This window comes from Mus pahari, chromosome 5 (assembly GCF_900095145.1).
Source record: "Mus pahari chromosome 5, PAHARI_EIJ_v1.1, whole genome shotgun sequence".
Classification (NCBI taxonomy): Eukaryota; Metazoa; Chordata; class Mammalia; order Rodentia; family Muridae; genus Mus; species Mus pahari.
In genome coordinates this window covers 38,258,493-38,277,143 of record NC_034594.1, presented here as the reverse complement: position 1 = coordinate 38,277,143, position 18,651 = coordinate 38,258,493, and the positions used below count along the sequence as shown (strand labels likewise).

The window sequence follows — 18,651 nt, the reverse complement described above, 5'->3', positions numbered from 1 at the left end:
GTTTTTGCTATCCTAGGTTTTTTATTATTCCAGATGAATTTGCAAATCGCCCTTTCTAACTCAGTGCAGAAGTGCAGAGAACAGGCCTAGTAGGCTGCCAAGGGTACCACGGGCTGGCCTGCCACTTATGGAGAACATCACTTGAAACAGAAGATGATGCTGTACATTTGCTTGTTGTGTTCCTGTCTTGGTCTTCACATAATCTCCCATTATCTATGTTCCAGCTAAAGACGAATTTGTCGGCGATGGGCAGAAGTTCTTTATCGGTAGGTGGCAATTGATAAGAGTTATGTGTTTTTGCTTCTAAGTGCCATTCATACTATCTGGGTGCCTTGCTGAAAGCTGCCTTTGCTGATGAATCTCCCCAACTTGTTTCTTGTTCTGACTTTTCTGTTTTGTTTTTTTTTCCCCATCAAAAATCTGACCTATTGATTACTCATTGTTATTTATCTAATTTAACTTGCATATCTTTTAATTATTTGGTCAAACATACATCTGTTCATGTCGTCCCCATATCATTCTATAACCTATCTGCTTTACTCTAAAGAGGTGAGTTTCAGGGCTGTTAAAAACCATCTTTTATGTCCACATTCTCTAATCTGTCACCCAAGGACAGTTCTCTAAAGGAGCAGACCTCCCTGATAAAGTCACCCTGGAACCCTCTTTTTACAAAACAGAAGAGCGACACAGAGCTGTAGGCTAAAAGCTAGAATGTTATCTCCAAGTCTAGATGTACTTTGGGATCACTGGAGGAGATCTAATGCACAAGGGGCTGCCTTTGTGCCTCACTTCCAGAGTTATTGACCCCAAAGCCAGTGAGTCAGACTGGGCAGGGTAAGCAGCTGCACACAGATGAGGAGTAGAGAGTCCCAAGCAGGGCCAGAGGGGAGACTGTGCGCAGTGGTGGCCTGGTGCTGTGGTCAGGGCCAGAGGAGACAGAACAGTAGCTGATGGTCAGCCTCTGATACCCCACAGCCTCCATCCAGGTGCACCCTAGCCCTGGGACTGTTGCTGGTTATTAGTGAGCATTTGAGGACAGTAAGAGGCAGGGCTGAGGAGTGAGCTGCACATGAGGAGAAGGGAAGTTTACAGTGATTCCTGTACTGTAGCATTATATTGTAAGCGCTGGTCCATGGTTTCTCAATATAGATAGATACGAATATAACTGCGTCTGTGTGTTTATAGATACACATAGAGTTTCTGACTCTACCTTCAGAGAAGACCTGCAAATGGCTGTAGGTGTACCAAAAAGGCTTTTGATGCTGTGTCAGGAAAAGGATTCTAAGAATTCAGCCAGGGATCATGACTGACTAAGGGGTCCTAACTTTGCAGATGATGTAATCACCTAAGCTGTCTGTGACAGTATATCCATCTGAACAGTGAGAACCTTAAGACTACCCAGTGTTTCCACACCGGCCACAGAGCTCCTGCAGAAGGCCCCAACTGCTCTCCCCGAGGCCCCACTTCCTCTCTACAGCTCCCAAAGCAATCCTTCAGAAACCAGCTCGGCCATGGACTTACTGTTCGAAGGCCTCTTCACACAGTGCTCACACCTAACTCAGCATCGACCCCCTCCCCCATGTGATCTGGCTGTGGCTCCTTCCTCAGCACCTGTCATAAAACCCCAGCCTGAGACAGGAAAGGAACAGCCAAGTCAGGGTTTGAGCAGCTTCCACAGCTTCCCACTGCAGCTTCCTTTATTCTCTCTACAGCTCACCCCAGCTCTCTACAGCAGTTCAGCTTCTCCCCTCTGCTTCTCAGCTTCTCCTCAGCTCTATCTCTTTATTCTGGGATCTCCCAATTTATCCCCTTCCACCCTCTGCACTCGTCTCTCATCGCTCATCATCCAATCAGCATTCAGCATGTTCTATATGCGAGCCATGCACGCAGACAGGGTGGGTGTTGATAGGCCAGTGACTCAATATCATGCTGACGCTATACGTCAGGCGGGCAGCGTGTAATCACTCAGGTGCGCATAATCAGGTTTTTGGTAATCAAACAGGGAATCACGGGGCTTGGCAGTGAACCAGGGTGCCGTCTTGGCTCACAAGGCCGTAGCCACGGCCACACCCGCTTCCCACAAGCACCGTTTCTCACCACCTTCCCGTTGTTCACCACCTTGCAGCTCTTCAAACCAGTCACTGTATCTTGGCATTCATTCCACTCTGCAGATAGCACCTTAGCTGGCCCCTTCTGCACTCTGGCAACTTCTCATCGCCAGCATTTCTGATCCTGTCGCTGAACTGCCCATCCTAATAAACCACCGCCACTCTCTGACCTCTCACCTCCTCCATGAATTGCACATTTCCTGAGAAGATGGCCTGGATTGTTCAATCACTGTATGTAGCATGATCCCTGGCATACAGCGGATGCTTGATACCACTTACATATACCTTATGGGACATCACTAGCTGCTGCTTGGTTTGTTTGATATTTCAAGACAAGGTCTCACTATATGTGTGTCCTGGAACTCACTCTATCTTTTGACCAGGCTGACTCCGAACTCACAGATATCCTCCTGCCTCAGCATCTGATTAAAGATGTATGTGCCACCATATCCAGCTCACTACCTGTTTCTGTCTTCCTCCCTCTTCAGCTGGTTTCCGCCGCAGCATGCGCCTCTGTCGCAGGAAGTCCCACTTCAGCCGGCTGCATGCCAGCATGTGCTGCACCTGCAGCTGCTACAGTGCTGTGGGTGCTCCTTACGAGGAGGTGGTGAGATACCAGCGGCAGCCGGCGGATAAACACCGCCTCATAGTGCTTGTGGGTATGTCACACTCTGCTCAGCTCTTTGGGTTTTGTGTTGGTAGTAACAATAAAGTGGGGATTTTTGCACACTTTCATCTAGAAATGGTTTAAAGGTCTGCTTGCATGTGTGTCTAAGAAAGCTCTCAAAAGGCAAGCTTCCTTTGCCTTCACTGCCTCCTCTTCTCCTTTGACCTACAGTTGAACATGGTGTGCTATGATATGTGAGAACCTGTGTATTAACAATCTCTCATATGATGAGGTTATACCTGATTTATACTTTTATCTGTTTAGAATTTGGGCTAGAAAATACATGGTCTACCCCAGCTTGCATCACTAGTCCATATTAAGAAAACAGCTTAGAGAAGTTCCATTTCTCTAAGAAATGTTTAGCCATGTTCTTTGTAAAGTGTCTACATCTTCTGGATCTACCTTGAACGATAAAGGACTTGGATGATCTGGTTTTTGTGACCAAAATCTCTGCAAACTTGGCTCTCCAAGGCAGTGACAGCTTGCACCCCACCTCCAGCAGGGCCTGACAGTGCTAACTCAGCCACCTGTTGGAAATGTTACAGCATCTGTGGGTGACAGAGTTGCATTCTGATTGAGACTTTTTAAAAGAAGGACCCTGTCTCAGATTATCTGATGCAAGCCCTGAGAAGTCTCAGAGCACCAACAGTACTGGAGGTGACAAATCCTGTGATTCCATATCTATTTGAGTGTGGTGTGGTGTGGGTTATTTTATGAGTCCCTGGGAGAATGATGTTTTCTGGGCTTGTTCTGATCCTAAGAAGGAGGCTCCCTACAAGCACATTTGCTGTCAAGTCCCTGCAACAGCACGACTGCAGGGCCAGCTGTGGCATGTGATCCTGTGCATCCACATCTAACTGTTTCTGTGTGACCTTCTGTCTTCAGGACCTTCTGGCGTTGGAGTCAATGAACTGAGAAGACAGCTCATTGGATGTAAACCCAGCTGTTTTCAAAGTGCTGTGCCTCGTACGTTCATTTGTCTTTCTTGGTGGCTCGGGTTTTGGTAAAACTTTGTCTCTGGGTGTGCTGGGGTCACATCTTTTACTGTCACATCTTTACTGTCACATCTTTTGTGAAAATGTAAGAACCAGTCCTTGAGTAGGTCTCCCTACATTTGCTTTGATAACTATGTCGATATAATAGCATAGTCTGCCAGGCTAGGCTTTCAAAACATAATTCTCATATCTTTTCCTTTTGAAGTGGAAGGCAGTGGACAACGTATGGGAGTCAGTTCTCTCCTCCTACCATGTTGGCTTCTGAGAAACAAACCCAGGTCGGCAGACTTGGTGGCAAGCGTCTATGCCCATTTAGCCACCCCCTTGGCTCTTTAACTTTTCCTAGTCATATATATTGTAGGGAGTGGTTCTGAGGCTTTGATCTGCATGCTAATGCTGTAGGTCCTGTTCCTCAATTGGTTCTTGATTGGTCAATAAAGATGCCAGTAGCCAGGGACTGAAGAAGTGGGACCTTCAGGTCCCCACAGGCAAGATAGAAGGAAAGGAATGCACCATGCTTCAGAGAGAGAGAGAGAGAGAGAGAGAGAGAGAGAGAGAGAGAGAGAGAGAGAGAGAGAGAGAAAGAGTCACTAGCCATGTGAGGTCTCGGGTAGAGTGGCCATTGGCCACTTCCCCAGGCGGGAGATGAGAAATGTAAATGCAGGGTGTTGAGCAAGGAGAAGGTAAGGAGGCAACTAAGCTGAGGGCAGTGTTGAGCGAAGAGTAAAGGAAAAGGCACACTAGCTATAGGAGACTTAGGAGAGCCCAGCCGCTCAGCCATAAGGCAGGTTAAAAGTGTGAGCTGTGTGTGTCCACAGATCCAAGGGAACCAGAGAGGAAGCTGGTAGCTCCTGGTCTACCTGGAGCTTAAAGCAGGGTAGAAACTAACTACACGCTACAATATATGACAATTAAGGATACGAAGTATTTTTATAATAATGGCCAACATAGTATTTATCATCTTTCTCACACTATTTCTGGCACCTTTATGTTATTTATTTTTTTAAATAAAACTTTTAATATCTCCATATATAATTTTATTTAAATTTCTGAATGTTATTATTACATACCTTTGGCATTTTAAAACCACATTTTCTTATTCCTTTTATTTTTTTTCTACTAAGTCCCCAGTTTGCCATTACCCTAACTTCTAAGAAATAGTCTTCCAGATGTTCCTCAATTGCCCATGGGGAGCTATGTATATGTTTCTAAGCTTTAAGACCATGGAAAACTTCAAGTCTAGTATGTTACTATGTATTTTAAAATGATTTATTTGTTTTTATTTTATATGCATAAATGTTTTGATGGCATACATGTCTATCTGAGGGTGTTAGATCCCCTGGAGCTAGAGTTGTGAGCTGCCATGTGGGTACTAGAAATTGAACCCAGGTCCTCTGGAAGAACAAGCAGTGCTCTTAACTGCTGAGCCATCTCTCCAGCCCATAATTGTGTATTTCTACCAGGGTTTAACTTTCAATAAACAATTTTTAAAACCACACAGGAACACTTACTTTATTATAAAAGAGAAGATCTGGCTTAAGATCCCTAATTTTCAGCAAATGGAAGGTCTACAATGATGCTTAGTATGTGGGATAAAGGAGGTTAGCGTTTTGTCTGAGACACTGAGATGAAATTTTTTTTTAAAGATTTATTTATTTTATGTATGAGAGTATACTATTGCTGTCCTCAGACACACCAGAAGAGGGCATCAGATCCCATTACAGATGGTTGTGAGCCGCCATGTGGTTGCTGGGAATTGAACTCAGGACCTCTGGAAGAACAGTCAGTGCTCTTAACTGCTGAGCCATCTCTCCAGCCCCCTGAGATGAGAGGAGTGTAAAAATAAAATCTGTCAAGTACTAAGACATGTCAGTAAATGAAAGGCTTGGGGAAAGAACCTAAGAGGGGTATTTGTAGAGGTTTGTTTTTTAGTCAGAAAAAGTCACTTTGTAGGATGGTTTCCAATGAGCGTGAGTGCTTCAAGGACGATGGGGACACTTGGGAGACTATAAAACGTCTCATGTGTTCCCTGCATACGGGGGAAGCATAAGACTGCCGTCAGAATTATAACTGAAGTGGCAGTCCACAGGGCCATTGGTGGAGTCATCCCACGCACATTATATAACTCACTACCCCTTGGGAGCCTTAAGTTTTGCTGGCTTTTCTTGTCCTTAGTAGGAAACTGCAGGAGAAATCGCACAGTTATAGAAGTCTAAGGAAAGACGTGAAGAGGGGTTTGAATAAAGAAAAAACAAAAGTGGCCCCAAGGTGCTACCTTCTGGAGATTGATCACTGAGGGCCTGTTGCAAGCTGGTTACATGTCATTTTCATTGATCGACTTTATCCTTAAGCCTTGTCAAGTGGAAGAACAGGTTATTTTTATTAATAAGGGGAACTTTTTGTAAAAGAGAATAAGAACAAGCATTACAGCATGCAGAACATAGAGTTAGAGTGGAGTACTGTGGGAAAGCTCTGCTAAGGAAGGTTGGAGTCCACCACTGACCAGCTAGCCTCTGGGCTCAGGGTGTAATGCAAGACTCCCTGATTACCAGGGCTTCTCCTTCTCTGACCTTGTCTGGGGAATTCAAAACCCCCACATACACCTCTGTCTGGAGAATGTTAAAGAACTGGTCCAGCTAGCACCTGAGAGTCCTGAAATGCTTCCCCATGCTAAGGAGGCATTTTGGTACCCTAAGCTTTCAGCCCATGACCTTTGCCCATCCTGGATGTTTTACCCACCATCTCCTGAAACTTTATAAGTCTTGAGTCATCAGCTGGTCCTGCTGTGTGTTATTCCCTGTAAGTACTCACAGGGCCCCGACCCCCACCCCCCACCCTTTCGCTTCTCTGCTCCCTTTGCCCTTGTGGACCTTATTGGCTGACAATCCATGGGGGTGGGGAGAGCACCAGTGTATTGTTAAGTTCTAGAACCCAAACTAATACCTGGAATATAGTAGATACATATAGTATGTGTTCATTGTTATTGCTAATAGACAGTCAACAAATCACTTTTAGATATTTGGGGGAACTTGTGTTTTCCATACTAGATGCCATTGAAATATTACACTGAGGAGTTTAAATCTAAATTAGTGGTTCTCAACCTGTGGTCCCAACCCCTTTGAGGGCTGAACAACCCTTCCATAGGACTCACCTAAGATATTTACATTATGATTCATAACAGTAGCAAAATTATAGTCATGAAGTAGCAGTGAAAATAATTTTATGGCAGGGGTCACCACAAAATGAGGAACTGTATTAAAGGGTCGCAGCATTAGGAAGGTTGAGGATGTCTGGTCTAAATTAAAGAGGCCACATCAAAGAATCAAATTGAACACAGATTTGTTAAGTTTTCCCCTTTCTTTATCTCCAAAACCTCCACTCTGCCAACACTGCAGAATGCCATGGGCTTCCTCGCTCTCAGATCTGAGGCAATCTCTTGTCATAAAAAGCAGTCTTACTCTCCGAAAGCTGCATCTACTTATCAGTAAAAGAATGACACATCTGGCGATCAGTGTGAGAGGTGCAATGAGGGAACGACACATCTGGCAATCAGTGTGAGAGGTGCAATGAGGGAATGACACATCTGGCCATCAGTGTGAGAGGTGCAATGAGGGAATGACACATCTGGCCATCAGTGTGAGAGGTACAATGAGGGAACGACACATCTGGTGATCAGTGTGAGAGGTGCAATGAGGGAACAACACATCTGGCGATCAGTGTGAGAGGTGCAATGAGGGAACGACACATCTGGCCATCAGTGTGAGAGGTACAATGAGGGAACGACACATCTGGTGATCAGTGTGAGAGGTACAATGAGGTCATCAGTAGTACATCATCCGGACCAAAGCTATTGCTGCTGCTGTGAGGGGCAGACGTGCACTCCCAGCTTCCCATGTAGTGCAGTATTACCTAAATACCAGCAGCTGTTCTCCTGGCTGATACTATGATACGTTCTTTCCCACACCATGAGCAGTCAATAAAGGTTTGTGATGGGTGGAATGTGACATGAAAGCGCTCTCTTTCTTAACAACAGTTCAAAGTTCCTCTCTTGGTTCCAGCATCTTATCTATCTGTTTAGGTGTTCATTTGTTTGTTTTAGTTGGCAATCTCTATCCAAGTATGTATTTCTGAAAGTTTTCATTATCTTTCTTGGAGATACCACCCGTTCCCCAAAGAGTTATGAAATGGATGGACGTGAGTATCACTATGTGTCAAGGGAAACATTTGAAAGCCTCATGTACGGACACAGGTAAGGTTCAGAAGTCAATTCTTACTTCTGTTTTTATGCATTAGCCAAAGTTCTCAGCAGTGAGCCCTCATTTCTGAAGAGCTGAGAAAGCCACATACATTGATTTTTCTAGAGCCAGAGCTTCAAGCTTCAGAGAAATTAAGTCCTTAGTTTTCTAATTTTTTTTTCTCATTCATTTTGTTTTGGCAAGATCTACATATCCCTTCCTATTGCAGCTCACAGTTGTATCCTAGTTTTCTATCTATTGCCACGAAAAATACCATGACCAAAAGCAGCTCAGGGAGGAAAGGGTTTATTTGGCATGCACTTCCATGTCACGGGTAACCACTGAGGAAAGTCTGGACAAGGAACTCAAGGGCTGAACTTGGAGGCAGAAGCTAAAGGAGAAGCCATGGAGGGGTGCTGCTTACTGGTATGCTCCTCCTGGCTTGTTCAGCCACCTTTCTTACTCAGGACCAGAGGTGACACTGCCCACAGTGGGCTGGGCCCTCCAGTATCAATCACTGATTTAGAAAACACCCTCACAGACTTGTCTCCAGGTAGTCTGATGGAGGTTATCCCTCAGCTCCCAGGTAGTCTGATGGAGGCTATCCCTCAGCTCCCAGGTAGTCTGATGGAGGCCATCCCTCAGCTGAGAGTCCCTTTGTAGGTAACTAGCTTATGTCAAGTTGATAAAAAGCTAAGCAGCATAGTTTACATAACTGCTGCTGCTGCTTCACTTGTGAAGGTTGTTTCCTTTGTCGTCTTCTTCTAGGATGCTGGAGTACGGTGAGTACAGGGGCCACCTGTATGGAACCAGTGTGAACGCTGTACATGCCGTCCTTGATGAAGGCAAGATCTGTGTCATGGATCTGGAGCCTCAGGTGGGGCTGTGGTAACACATTTCCCATCATGCTAAGTCACGGGTGCATGCAATGTCGTCCGTGCTGTGCATATGCCTAAGGCTATAATCGAGGCATCTTATTCAGCTATACTTCTAAGAGTAAGACCACCTCTCATATTTCAGGGTCAGGCCGAAGTGTAAATGAGCAACATTTTGTTTTAGTTGGAGAGAAAGTTTTACTTTTCATATCCAGAACCAGAACTTGAGTGGATAGCCATAAAAGAAAATGTCCCCGTCTTTCCTGCTTTGAATAGAGCACCAACTTGTCGAGGCATCTTCTTGTGGGAGAAGGTACTGCTGAATGCTCTGTGATGGCCGAATTGTACTACGTGCTTGACCCAATGTGAGGAGAGCAGGGGTGACTCATCCTATTTGTGTAGACCCAGTTTGTCCATCCTTGCACTTTCTTCTTTCACTTAAGAATATACTTCGTGTGCTAAAGAAAATTAGGGAAAAAGGAATTTGCTCTCCCCTGGGTCAAAGCTAGCAGTCAGTAAGATGGAAGCAGTGTCCAGGGTGCTGGCCAGAGGAAAGGGAAAAGAGGGCAAAATGCACCTGTCCTGAATTTTGTTTTTGTCACATGAAGTTCTATATAGTAGTCTATGCTCAGTAAACAGCATTTTGTCATATTTAAGACTTATTTCAATATATCAATAGCTACTGAAAGCTTGAAAGAGGAAAGGCCAGGATTCTAAGTTAATTTTGATTCTAGAACCATAATTATTAAAATGTTTGGATTTTTACAATTTAGGACTTGGGGGCACATGAGACTATAATCACATTGACTACGGGAAGCTAGGACTTCTATTTTTAATTTTTAAGGACTGTATAATGTGTATGTGAATGTGTTGGTGTTGAATCCAGGGGACGACTTTCAGGAGTCAGTTCTCTTCTACGGTGGGCTCCAGGGGTCGGACTGGCTCATCAGGTCGGCCTGATAACTGCTTCTATAGCTGAGCCATCTTCCTGGCCCACTTCTGTCTTTTAATTGTGCATTTAATTTTTCTATGTAGGATATTCAATCGGCTCGAACCCGTGAACTGAAGCCCTATGTTATATTTATTAAGCCACCTAACATGAGCTCCATGAGACACTCTCGGAAGAATGCTAAGATTACCACTGACTACTTTGTGGACATGAAGTTCAAGGTAAACCATGCCAGAATCCTGGTATTACTCTCAGTTATGGGGAGGTGGAGAGCCATCGGGCAGCTGGGCTGAAGGCCTTTCCCTGTTTTACTCTTTATTTGACCCTCTTCTCAGGAGCACTTCAAGAAGATGGTTTTAAAAAGTAAAAACCACTGTTGTTTCCACAGAATCCTTTGCAAGTTTTAATGATTAGTCTTTACAATTTATCCTTTTTAGCTAGGCATTGGTGGTGCACACCTTTAATCCCAGCACTCTGTAGGCAGAGTCAGGCAGATCTTTGAGTTCGAGACCAGCCTGGTCTACATAGTGAGTCTCAGGTCAGCCAGAGCTACACAGAGAAACTCTGACTTGGAAAACAAACAAAAAAAAAAAACAAAAACAACCCCTCCCAAATTATCTCTTTAATTAGATGTCTGTCTTAGTCAGGGTTTCTATTCTTGCACAAACATCATGACCAAGAAGCAAGTTGGGGAGGAAAGGGTTTATTCGGCTTACATTTCCATACTGCTGTTCATCACCAAGGAAGTCAGGACTGGAACTCAAGCAGGTCAGGAAGCAGGAGCTGATGATGTTCTTTTTTTTTTTTTTTTTTTTTTTCTGAGACAAGGTTTCTCTGTATAGCCTTGGCTGTCCTGGAACTCACTTTGTAGACCAGGCTGGCCTCAAACTCGGAAATCTGCCTGCCTCTGCCTCCCGAGTGCTGGGATTAAAGGCATGCGCCACCACACCCGGCTGATGATGTTCTTTACTGGCTTGCTTCCCCTGGCTTGCTCAGCCTGCTCTCTTATAGAACCCAAGACTACCAGTCCAGGGATGGCACCACCCACAAGGGGCCTTTCCCCCTTGATCACTAATTGAGAAAATGCCTTACAGTTGGATCTCATGGAGGCATTTCCTCAACTAAAGCTCCTTTTTCTGTGATAACTCCAGCTGTGACAAGTTGACACAAAGCTAGTCAGTACAATGTCATTTACAGTTATTAAAATAAGGTTTAATAAATGCTAGTTTTTCTGAGCTTAACAATAAGCCACAATCTGCAAAGCCAAACAAATGCATACATAAGCCTATTTCCATTTTTTAATTGTTTTTACTTAAATATTTTGTAAAATGTTGTACTGAGTATATACCTCATCTATAAAATATTTCACAAAAGTGTTTACTAATAATGATACAAGAGGAGCAGTCAGGTGAACTCATTCTAGATGAGGTTTTCCATTTATGAATGGACATGTGTATTTAAATACATTAATCCACTTCAGAAATAAGCCATAGCACATGACTAGTGCATACAGCTTGGTAAATGTTTATATGTATGCACCCAAATAATCATCCAGATTACAGCTAAATCATCCAGACATTGCAGCTGTGTGTGTTTGAAAAACAAGATCTTCTGTCTTGGGGCCAGTGAGATGGCTCACTGGTTAAAGGTGTCTGTCACCAAGCCTGATGACCCCTAGGACCCACAGAGCAGAGTCCTACAAGTTGTCCTTTGCTTTTTACACACACACACACACACACACACACACTAAACAGATGTATACATTTTAGAAATGAACTATTATAGTAAGTATACAGTTTATTAGTACTGTCAATATTTATATTGCTGTGAAAAAAAAGTATGACAGCTTCACAAACCTGCATGTCCTTTTATTTGTTTGTTTGAGACAGGGTTTCTCTGTATAGCTCTGGCTGTCCTGGCACTCACTCTGTAGACCAGGGTGGCCCCAAACTCAGAAATCCACCTGCCTCTGTCTCCCAAGTGCTGGGATGAAAGGCGTGCACCACCACTGCCTGGCTAAACCTGCAGTCCTAATCTCCATACTGTTCCCATTTTAGGGTGTCCTGTCAAAGCAAGACCAAAGTATTTTTATATTACCCCTAAGTGTTTTTCTCTCTATATTTTTCAATTACCATGAAACTATGGTTTTCCCATTTGACCTTTTGACATCTGTGGACATGGACAGTCTATTTCCTAAGTCTTTGGGGCTTTTAAATTTGTGTCCTTGTTAGGCATGGTGGTGCACATCTGAAACCTCAGCACCTGGGAGGGTGAGGCAGGAGGATCACAAATGTAAAGCCAGCCTGGTTTATACAGCAGGACTCTGCCTCAGAAATCCAGAATAAGTGGGGGGGGGGGGGGGCAGAGAAAGAATATAGAGGATGTGTAATTGACACAATTGTTTTTATAAATACCCTCACGAGTTTGCCAGCAGAACACCTGGTGTCTTATTGCCTGTGCCATTCATACATATTTTCCAATCACTCCTGAAGGATGAAGACCTACAAGAGATGGAGGAGTTAGCCCAGAAAATGGAGAGTCAGTTTGGTCAGTTTTTTGATCATGTGATTGTGAATGACAACTTGCAAGATGCATGTGGCCAGCTGTTGTTGGCCATACAGAAGGCTCAGGAAGAACTGCAGTGGGTGCCAGAGGCATGGGTTTCCCCTGACACTGAAGCTTAATCTAGTCTCCTGCTTAAAGCTGGAAGCTTCAATGTCTGTCCTAAAGATCCCAGATAACAACAGCCATTGAAAACAGCAGTGTTTGTCCCACTAGAACTGCGCCTATAAAGTGCTTACTGTATGGCTGTAAGTAGCATCCTATACTTATACTGAGCTCCTCGTTTGGCTCTCAGGCATCTTCCCACGGTTTCCCCACATGAGCTAATGGCAGGGATGAGAACAATGTTGTCACCGAATGTGAGCATTTTACAGATTTCATATGGTGTTTGTAAGATTTAACTTTCAAAAGTCTCCTCTAAATAAACCGGTCTATTTAATGACAAATTGTATTTTACTTTGTAAAATATTTTCTTATTTCTGTGTTTTTTTTTTTTTTTTTTTTTTACAAAAGTGCCTAGTTGACCAACTAAGCTAAGAGTGGTTAACAAGCACACATCTATCTAATAAGGAAACCTATGACACTGTTATTTCCAAATCAGCAAAGGGCAGTGGACTAGTCCTGGTGTCTGTATATGAGCTCCAAAATGAGGATGTTCATACACAGTCTTGGTCTCCCTAGATCCGAAGCTCCTCTGCTCCCATGTCTGTTCATCCACACGTCCCTCCATTCTACCTATTTTTAACTATAACTGTTCCCACTGAAGAAACTATCAGAGCTGAACATTCAAATGATGCTCCTAGGCCTGCAGGGAATCTAGGAATCTGGGCAGGCCAGTGAAAGGGATCCTCCCTGTTTCAGTCTCACAGATCTCCCTCCAGGCAGCACCCTGGCAGGCGGGAACCAGGAGTGGGGGACGCCGGCCTCCCCAGGCTCCGCAAAGCCGCCTCCTCCCACAGGTCCCCGGAGGCCGGGCGTCGCGGGAAGCCGGCCTCGGGCTCCGGCGGTAGCGCCTAGGGAGGCCCGCGGGAAAGCATCATGAGGGACGACTCAGGGCCTCCGCTGGAGGAGGACCAAGCGGTGAGCGACGAGGGGCGCCTGACCCGGAGTGTGGCGAAGTGGAGCTGTCCTAACCAGCAGTGACCACCGCCGAGCCGGGACTCGGGGGACAGCACTGACCGAGGGGTGCAGCGGGGTCGGATCCGGGCTGTACATCAGGGCGGGCCCCGCATCAGGCGATCAGGCCCACCCAACATCCGGGCGCCCTAGTCGGCGTTGCCATGGCGACGCCTCCGGGCGGCTCTCGGTCAGAGAGGAGGCTGTTCCGGTGGGGAGTTTGAATCCGAGTCTGGTCCCGCCGTGCCCATCCTTACGCCAACCACGATGACCTCCCGGGAAGCTGTGGGTGAACCCCCTCCGCTCCTGGGGACGCCGGCCGACGCTGAGGTTTTCCTAGTTCGTAGGGGTCAGAGCGGGTTCGGCTCCGTCCGGTAGCTCCAAGACGTCCCGCGGGACGGGTGGGGACACTCCGGGCCCAGCAGCCGTGAGGCGCAGCCCGATGACGCTCTGCGCCTGCGCCTGGGCAGGAGCGGGGGGGCGGACCCGGGCGGGGCGGGTGGCTGCGGTGCCCTGTGCTCCGTCGCGGTCCCTGGAGACGTGATGGGGAAGAAGCAGGTGGTTAGCGAGCCTCAGGTACTTTTGAGCTGTTGGGAATTTAGTCTTCTGCTGTTCAGCGGTTCTGCTTTTGAGGGGCTTACAGGCGCGGTTTCTAAATGGGTGAGATGGTTCATTTTTGCGGGACTTTTGAAATACCAAGAGGACTGGGTCCCACTTTCATAGCATCATGAGAATAGTAGTGCTTTTGTAGGACCACCATTCTATCCCAGTTGTCATTTTGACTGCTGGATACCATTAGGACATCGTCAGTGTCCTAATTTTGTAGCATTTTCACGAATCTGTTTGAATGAATACAACCATGGATTGAGAAATGGGACAAGCAGGAGTATCTAAAATGTGAGCCTTTGGAATCAGTGCCTTGCATGAAATACCTGAGCTAGTAAATTGACGTCTAGGCACTGCTCTTAGAGCTCAATTCTTTTAAAGATGTATTTGTAGCTGGACAGTGGTGGCGCACTTGGGAGGCAGAGGCATGTGGATTTCTGAGTTCGAGGTCAGCCTGGTCTACAGAGTGAGTCCAGGACAACCAGGGCTATACAGAGAAACCCTGTCTTGAAAAACAAATAAAACAAAACAAGACAAAAAAAAAAAAAGACAAGAAAAAGATGTATTTGTTTTATGAGTGTTTTGCCAATATATGAACCTCTTGTGTGCTTGTTGCTCACAGAAACCAGAAGAGGCTGTCGGTTTTCTTGGAACTGGAATTACTGGTGCTTTGTGGGTGCTGGGAACTAAACTCAGGTCTGCTGCACGAGCAGTAACTGCTCTTAATGGCTAAGGCATCTATTTTGAAAAATTTCAGAATGCTTAACTACTACTCCCTGAGCTCCCTTGCAAGCAAGCATGCACGACTTTTCTTAAGTAGAACAGGGTAAACTACAGCAGCCCCAAATACTTCCTGTTCTAAAATATGTTACCTATTTCTATTTAAAGTTACTTTTAAAAAAGCATGTTACTTTGTGGCATAAAACCTTAGTTGGCTTCCTAGTTAATAAAACTAAATCCGATTCCTTCTGCTAGTCTGCTGAGGTTGTAGTTAATCTGGCTTCTGCCTTCTGTCCTGTGTCACTGTCCTGCCTGCTCTTTACCTGGAGCCCTTCGTGCCTGGTCTTTCTTGAAAGCCTTAACACGTGCTCCTCATTGCCTGTAAATTTGGCTCCTTTGTCAGGAAGGCCTCAGCTCAGATAACACCAAAGAGGCTTTCTCTAAGTAAAGCATCACTCTTCATTCCTTATATATGGTTATTTATTGTATGCAAACACACATGCCCATGCATGCATACACATGCATGCACAGACACACGCATGTGCATGCGCACACACATTTATATGGCATGGCCTGGTTTTATCTGAGCATGCAACATTATCTTCCAATACTTAACCACTAATGGAAGGTCTGTAAAGGGAGGTGAGCTCTGTTTGATCCTGTTCTGAATGCTCACAAAAGGCCAGCCTGGTTGAAATGGAAGAAGAAAAGAATTTTACATGGGGCGTAGGAACGAATGGCAGAACAGATCTAACCAAGCAGTCCAGTTTATGTCGCCGCCTCCCGGGTTTCACTGATAATCTCCCAAGAGTTGAAGATAATTGCTGATCCATTTTATTTGATAACATCTGGACAGTGGGCTTTTATTTGATAACATCTGGATAGTGGGCTTTTAAAGGAGAAGCTTTGTGGTACTTGAGGTAAATGAAGGTGAGGTTAATCCAGCTTTCATTGACGAGATGTTTGCCTCTTCCCTACCCTATAGCGTCCTCCACGAGCACTCCCACCTGTGCCAAGGTAAAGACAGTTTACTTACGGTCATTTAATTATTGAACTTTAAAAATGTAAAGTAAGTAGAAAAAAATCGTATAGTATGGTTGAAAACCATACTTCATTAAAAAACAAAACAAAACAAAACAACCCTTCCTGGAATTTTTTTAAAGTCTTCCTAAGAAGTTAGAGGCAAAAGTTAAATTCAAATCACGAGAATAATTGTTATGAGTAATTATAGAAAGCCGTCAATGTAGCACGATGAGGAATGGGTCTGTCCTGAGCGTGCTGATGTCCTGTTTATCAGGCTTCTCCCAGGCCCTCGTGTTTGCGGAATATTCCGTCAGAGCTTAAGCCGATTATAACCAGTGACAAAGAAGAGTTCTTAATCTGCTTAGTCCCTCTAATTAATAGACAGTAGGGACTATGTATTTGTGCTTTGAAAATATTTTTTAGCAGTGCTATTAAACAATATACTATTTACAAATAATAAACTAGTTTATACACTGGCTAACAGTATGTAAAAGCTAGTTTTATTTTTAAGGTTGTAATGATGTAAGTCAATTTTTAGCCAGACAATAAAATAGATATCCAATTAATAAGCTTCTTTTCTCTTTTCTTTCTCTCTCTCTCGTTCCCCTCTTTTTCCCCCTTTCTGATTAAATTTGGCCGGGGTCACATGAAGTGCTATCCAAGGTGAGTTAGTTCACTGTAGTGTAAACAGTCCTAAATGCATTTGGTGTTCTGAAGTAAGCATGAGCCTACCTGGATTACCTAGGTCTCAAGGTGGGGACAGTGGCACACACCTGTAGTCCCAGGCCCTTGCAGGCTGCAGGAGGAGAAGCTGCGTAAACCCAGGAGTTGACGGCCAGTGTGGGTAACAGTCAGCCCTGGCCTCAAAATAATAATAATGATAATGATGATAATGATCAAAATAATGATGATGATGATGATAATAATAATAATACTTTGACTCCTCAGAGTATTCTACTTCGAATTGAATCTAAATGCATAGTTTATAAAACCACAATGCCCATTTGTTTTCACAATCTCTCGTGACCGCCATTTGAAAGTTATGTGTGGTATACAATAGTAATAGGTTGCTCTCTGCAGTCGCCTTGGCTTGCTAATAGCTCTGTAATAGACAGTGCTTTCTCTCTTCTCCTTCAGTCAGGACAGGCAAGGTTGTGCTACACTGACAAGTCCAAACGTTTTATTCACGTAGTATTTTCCTAGTTTGTTGAAAATAATTCAAGGATGGACCAGCACCTACTAAGATAGGTGATGGTACCCGCTGCCAAGTGAAAAATCAGAGTTAGAGTCCCAGGACCCACAAGGTAGAGGGAAAGAACTGACTTGGGCAAGTTCTCTGACATCTACATACAAGATGTGGTGTGCACGTTTCCATGCTCACACAACCTACACCGACCTTTCTCTCTCATGCACACTCAAATGCACAAGCGCACACACACACACATACACACACACACACACACACACACACACACGCTTATGTGCGTACATACATACGTGTGTGTGTGTGCATATATATATAACATAAATGTTAAGTTTTGTTCTCTGAAGAAAAAGCCCAAGTAGGTTAATTGCAACATCCGTGTCCCCTGGGCCCCAGTCCCTTTGTTAATGATGTAGTGATATTCAGGCTGCTTTGTCATGTGGTTCTGTCATCCTAACAGGAAGCTTCTTCCCTGACGTGCAGCTGGGGCATATGCGACACATACCACTTCTCCAGTCCAAGCACTGGCCGCACTTCACCCTGCTTATAGCTTCTTATGTCAACAAGATAGGGCCCTTCAGTGCTGCAGTCAGACACATGCCACATCTATTCAGTCGCCTGGCCCAAACCAATCTGGACCGCAGTACCTCAGTGCCAGGGACTGGAGACTGTATGGGACCAGGTGGACATTTCTTGAGTCCACTTTCTAAGTGACCATTGTAAACACCACTGGGCAGCAGTGTATACTGGTACCACACTGTGGTTGTCTTTGGCCTTGTCATCCTCTTACCTTGCTTCCCCTCATATGTAAATGTTAGTTGACTACAGAGAATAGAGGGAAAAGTCTCCTTAACAGAAGTTCTGTTTTCGCTGATTCTCTGCCTTTCTTGTTGTTGCTCTTTGTTTTATAGACGATATTCCACTTAGTCATCCTAAGAAAAAGAAGTCCAGAGCAAAAAGCACGCTAGGTAAGATGTCTGCATTATGGGAGATGACAAGTTTTCCCAGGACCTTAAGCATGATCAGCATTACAAATTACAGAGAGACCAGCTTCCAGGGCCACCAAAGCACTGATAAGTCTGGATCGATGGGGCAAGACAATGGGTAACCTGAGATTAGCTAAATGCGTTCGTAGAATAAAGCACTGTGCTACCTGTGCGTAAATTTACAATATTGTTGGGCTCTTTAGGTTTTTGTCTCTAGATAGCACAAGCGGCTTGAAGCTCTACTTGGTTTTAGACCCTTGAATACAATAATAGATTTAGAAACCTGAGATTCTTAACTCTCCCATTCTATGTTAGAGCAAGACCCTGAAGACAGAGTTACATCATCCATGTCTTCAAGCTTCAATGGCAAGCAAGCCCATGAAGCCCTTCTGCCATCCTGATAATCCTGGATGGTCTATTAATAACTCAGACTCAACACATCTAGAATGCTTAGCTGTCAATAGTCAGGGTTTTTTTTTTTTAAATATTTATTTATTATATGTAAGTACACTGTTGCTGTCTTCAGACACTCCAGAAAAGGGCGCCAGATTTCATTACAGATGGTTGTGAGCCACCATGTGGTTGCTGGGATTTGAACTCAGGAC

General features: G+C 44.6%; 2 protein-coding genes and 1 pseudogene across 7 annotated transcripts in view; all 3 read left to right on the top strand.

Moving 5' to 3' along the window:
• Positions 1-90, top strand: part of LOC110321304 — a 1,031-nt pseudogene extending 941 nt beyond the window's left edge.
• Mpp4 (membrane palmitoylated protein 4) overlaps positions 1-12,842 on the top strand; it is a 43,591-nt gene extending 30,749 nt beyond the window's left edge. For both annotated transcript variants that reach the window (XM_021199381.1, XM_021199382.1), the window contains 7 exons: positions 225-266; positions 2,597-2,767; positions 3,661-3,741; positions 7,926-8,019; positions 8,774-8,882; positions 9,916-10,050; positions 12,322-12,842. In XM_021199381.1, the coding sequence (XP_021055040.1) occupies positions 225-266; positions 2,597-2,767; positions 3,661-3,741; positions 7,926-8,019; positions 8,774-8,882; positions 9,916-10,050; positions 12,322-12,513 (824 nt within the window). In that variant the 3' untranslated portion in view covers positions 12,514-12,842. The remainder of the gene's footprint in view (positions 1-224; positions 267-2,596; positions 2,768-3,660; positions 3,742-7,925; positions 8,020-8,773; positions 8,883-9,915; positions 10,051-12,321) is intronic.
• A 556-nt stretch (positions 12,843-13,398) lies between these two features.
• Tmem237 (transmembrane protein 237) overlaps positions 13,399-18,651 on the top strand; it is a 20,382-nt gene continuing 15,129 nt past the window's right edge. Inside the window, exons 1-4 of one of the 5 annotated variants that reach the window (XM_029538348.1) lie at positions 13,399-13,471; positions 15,819-15,850; positions 16,509-16,519; positions 17,972-18,028. In XM_029538348.1, the coding sequence (XP_029394208.1) occupies positions 13,430-13,471; positions 15,819-15,850; positions 16,509-16,519; positions 17,972-18,028 (142 nt within the window). In that variant the 5' untranslated portion in view covers positions 13,399-13,429. Of the gene's footprint in view, positions 13,472-13,698; positions 13,847-13,987; positions 14,084-15,818; positions 15,851-16,508; positions 16,520-17,971; positions 18,029-18,651 lie in introns of those variants that run through there. The other 4 variants (XM_021198466.2, XM_029538347.1, XM_029538349.1 and 1 more) reach the window with 4 other exon arrangements.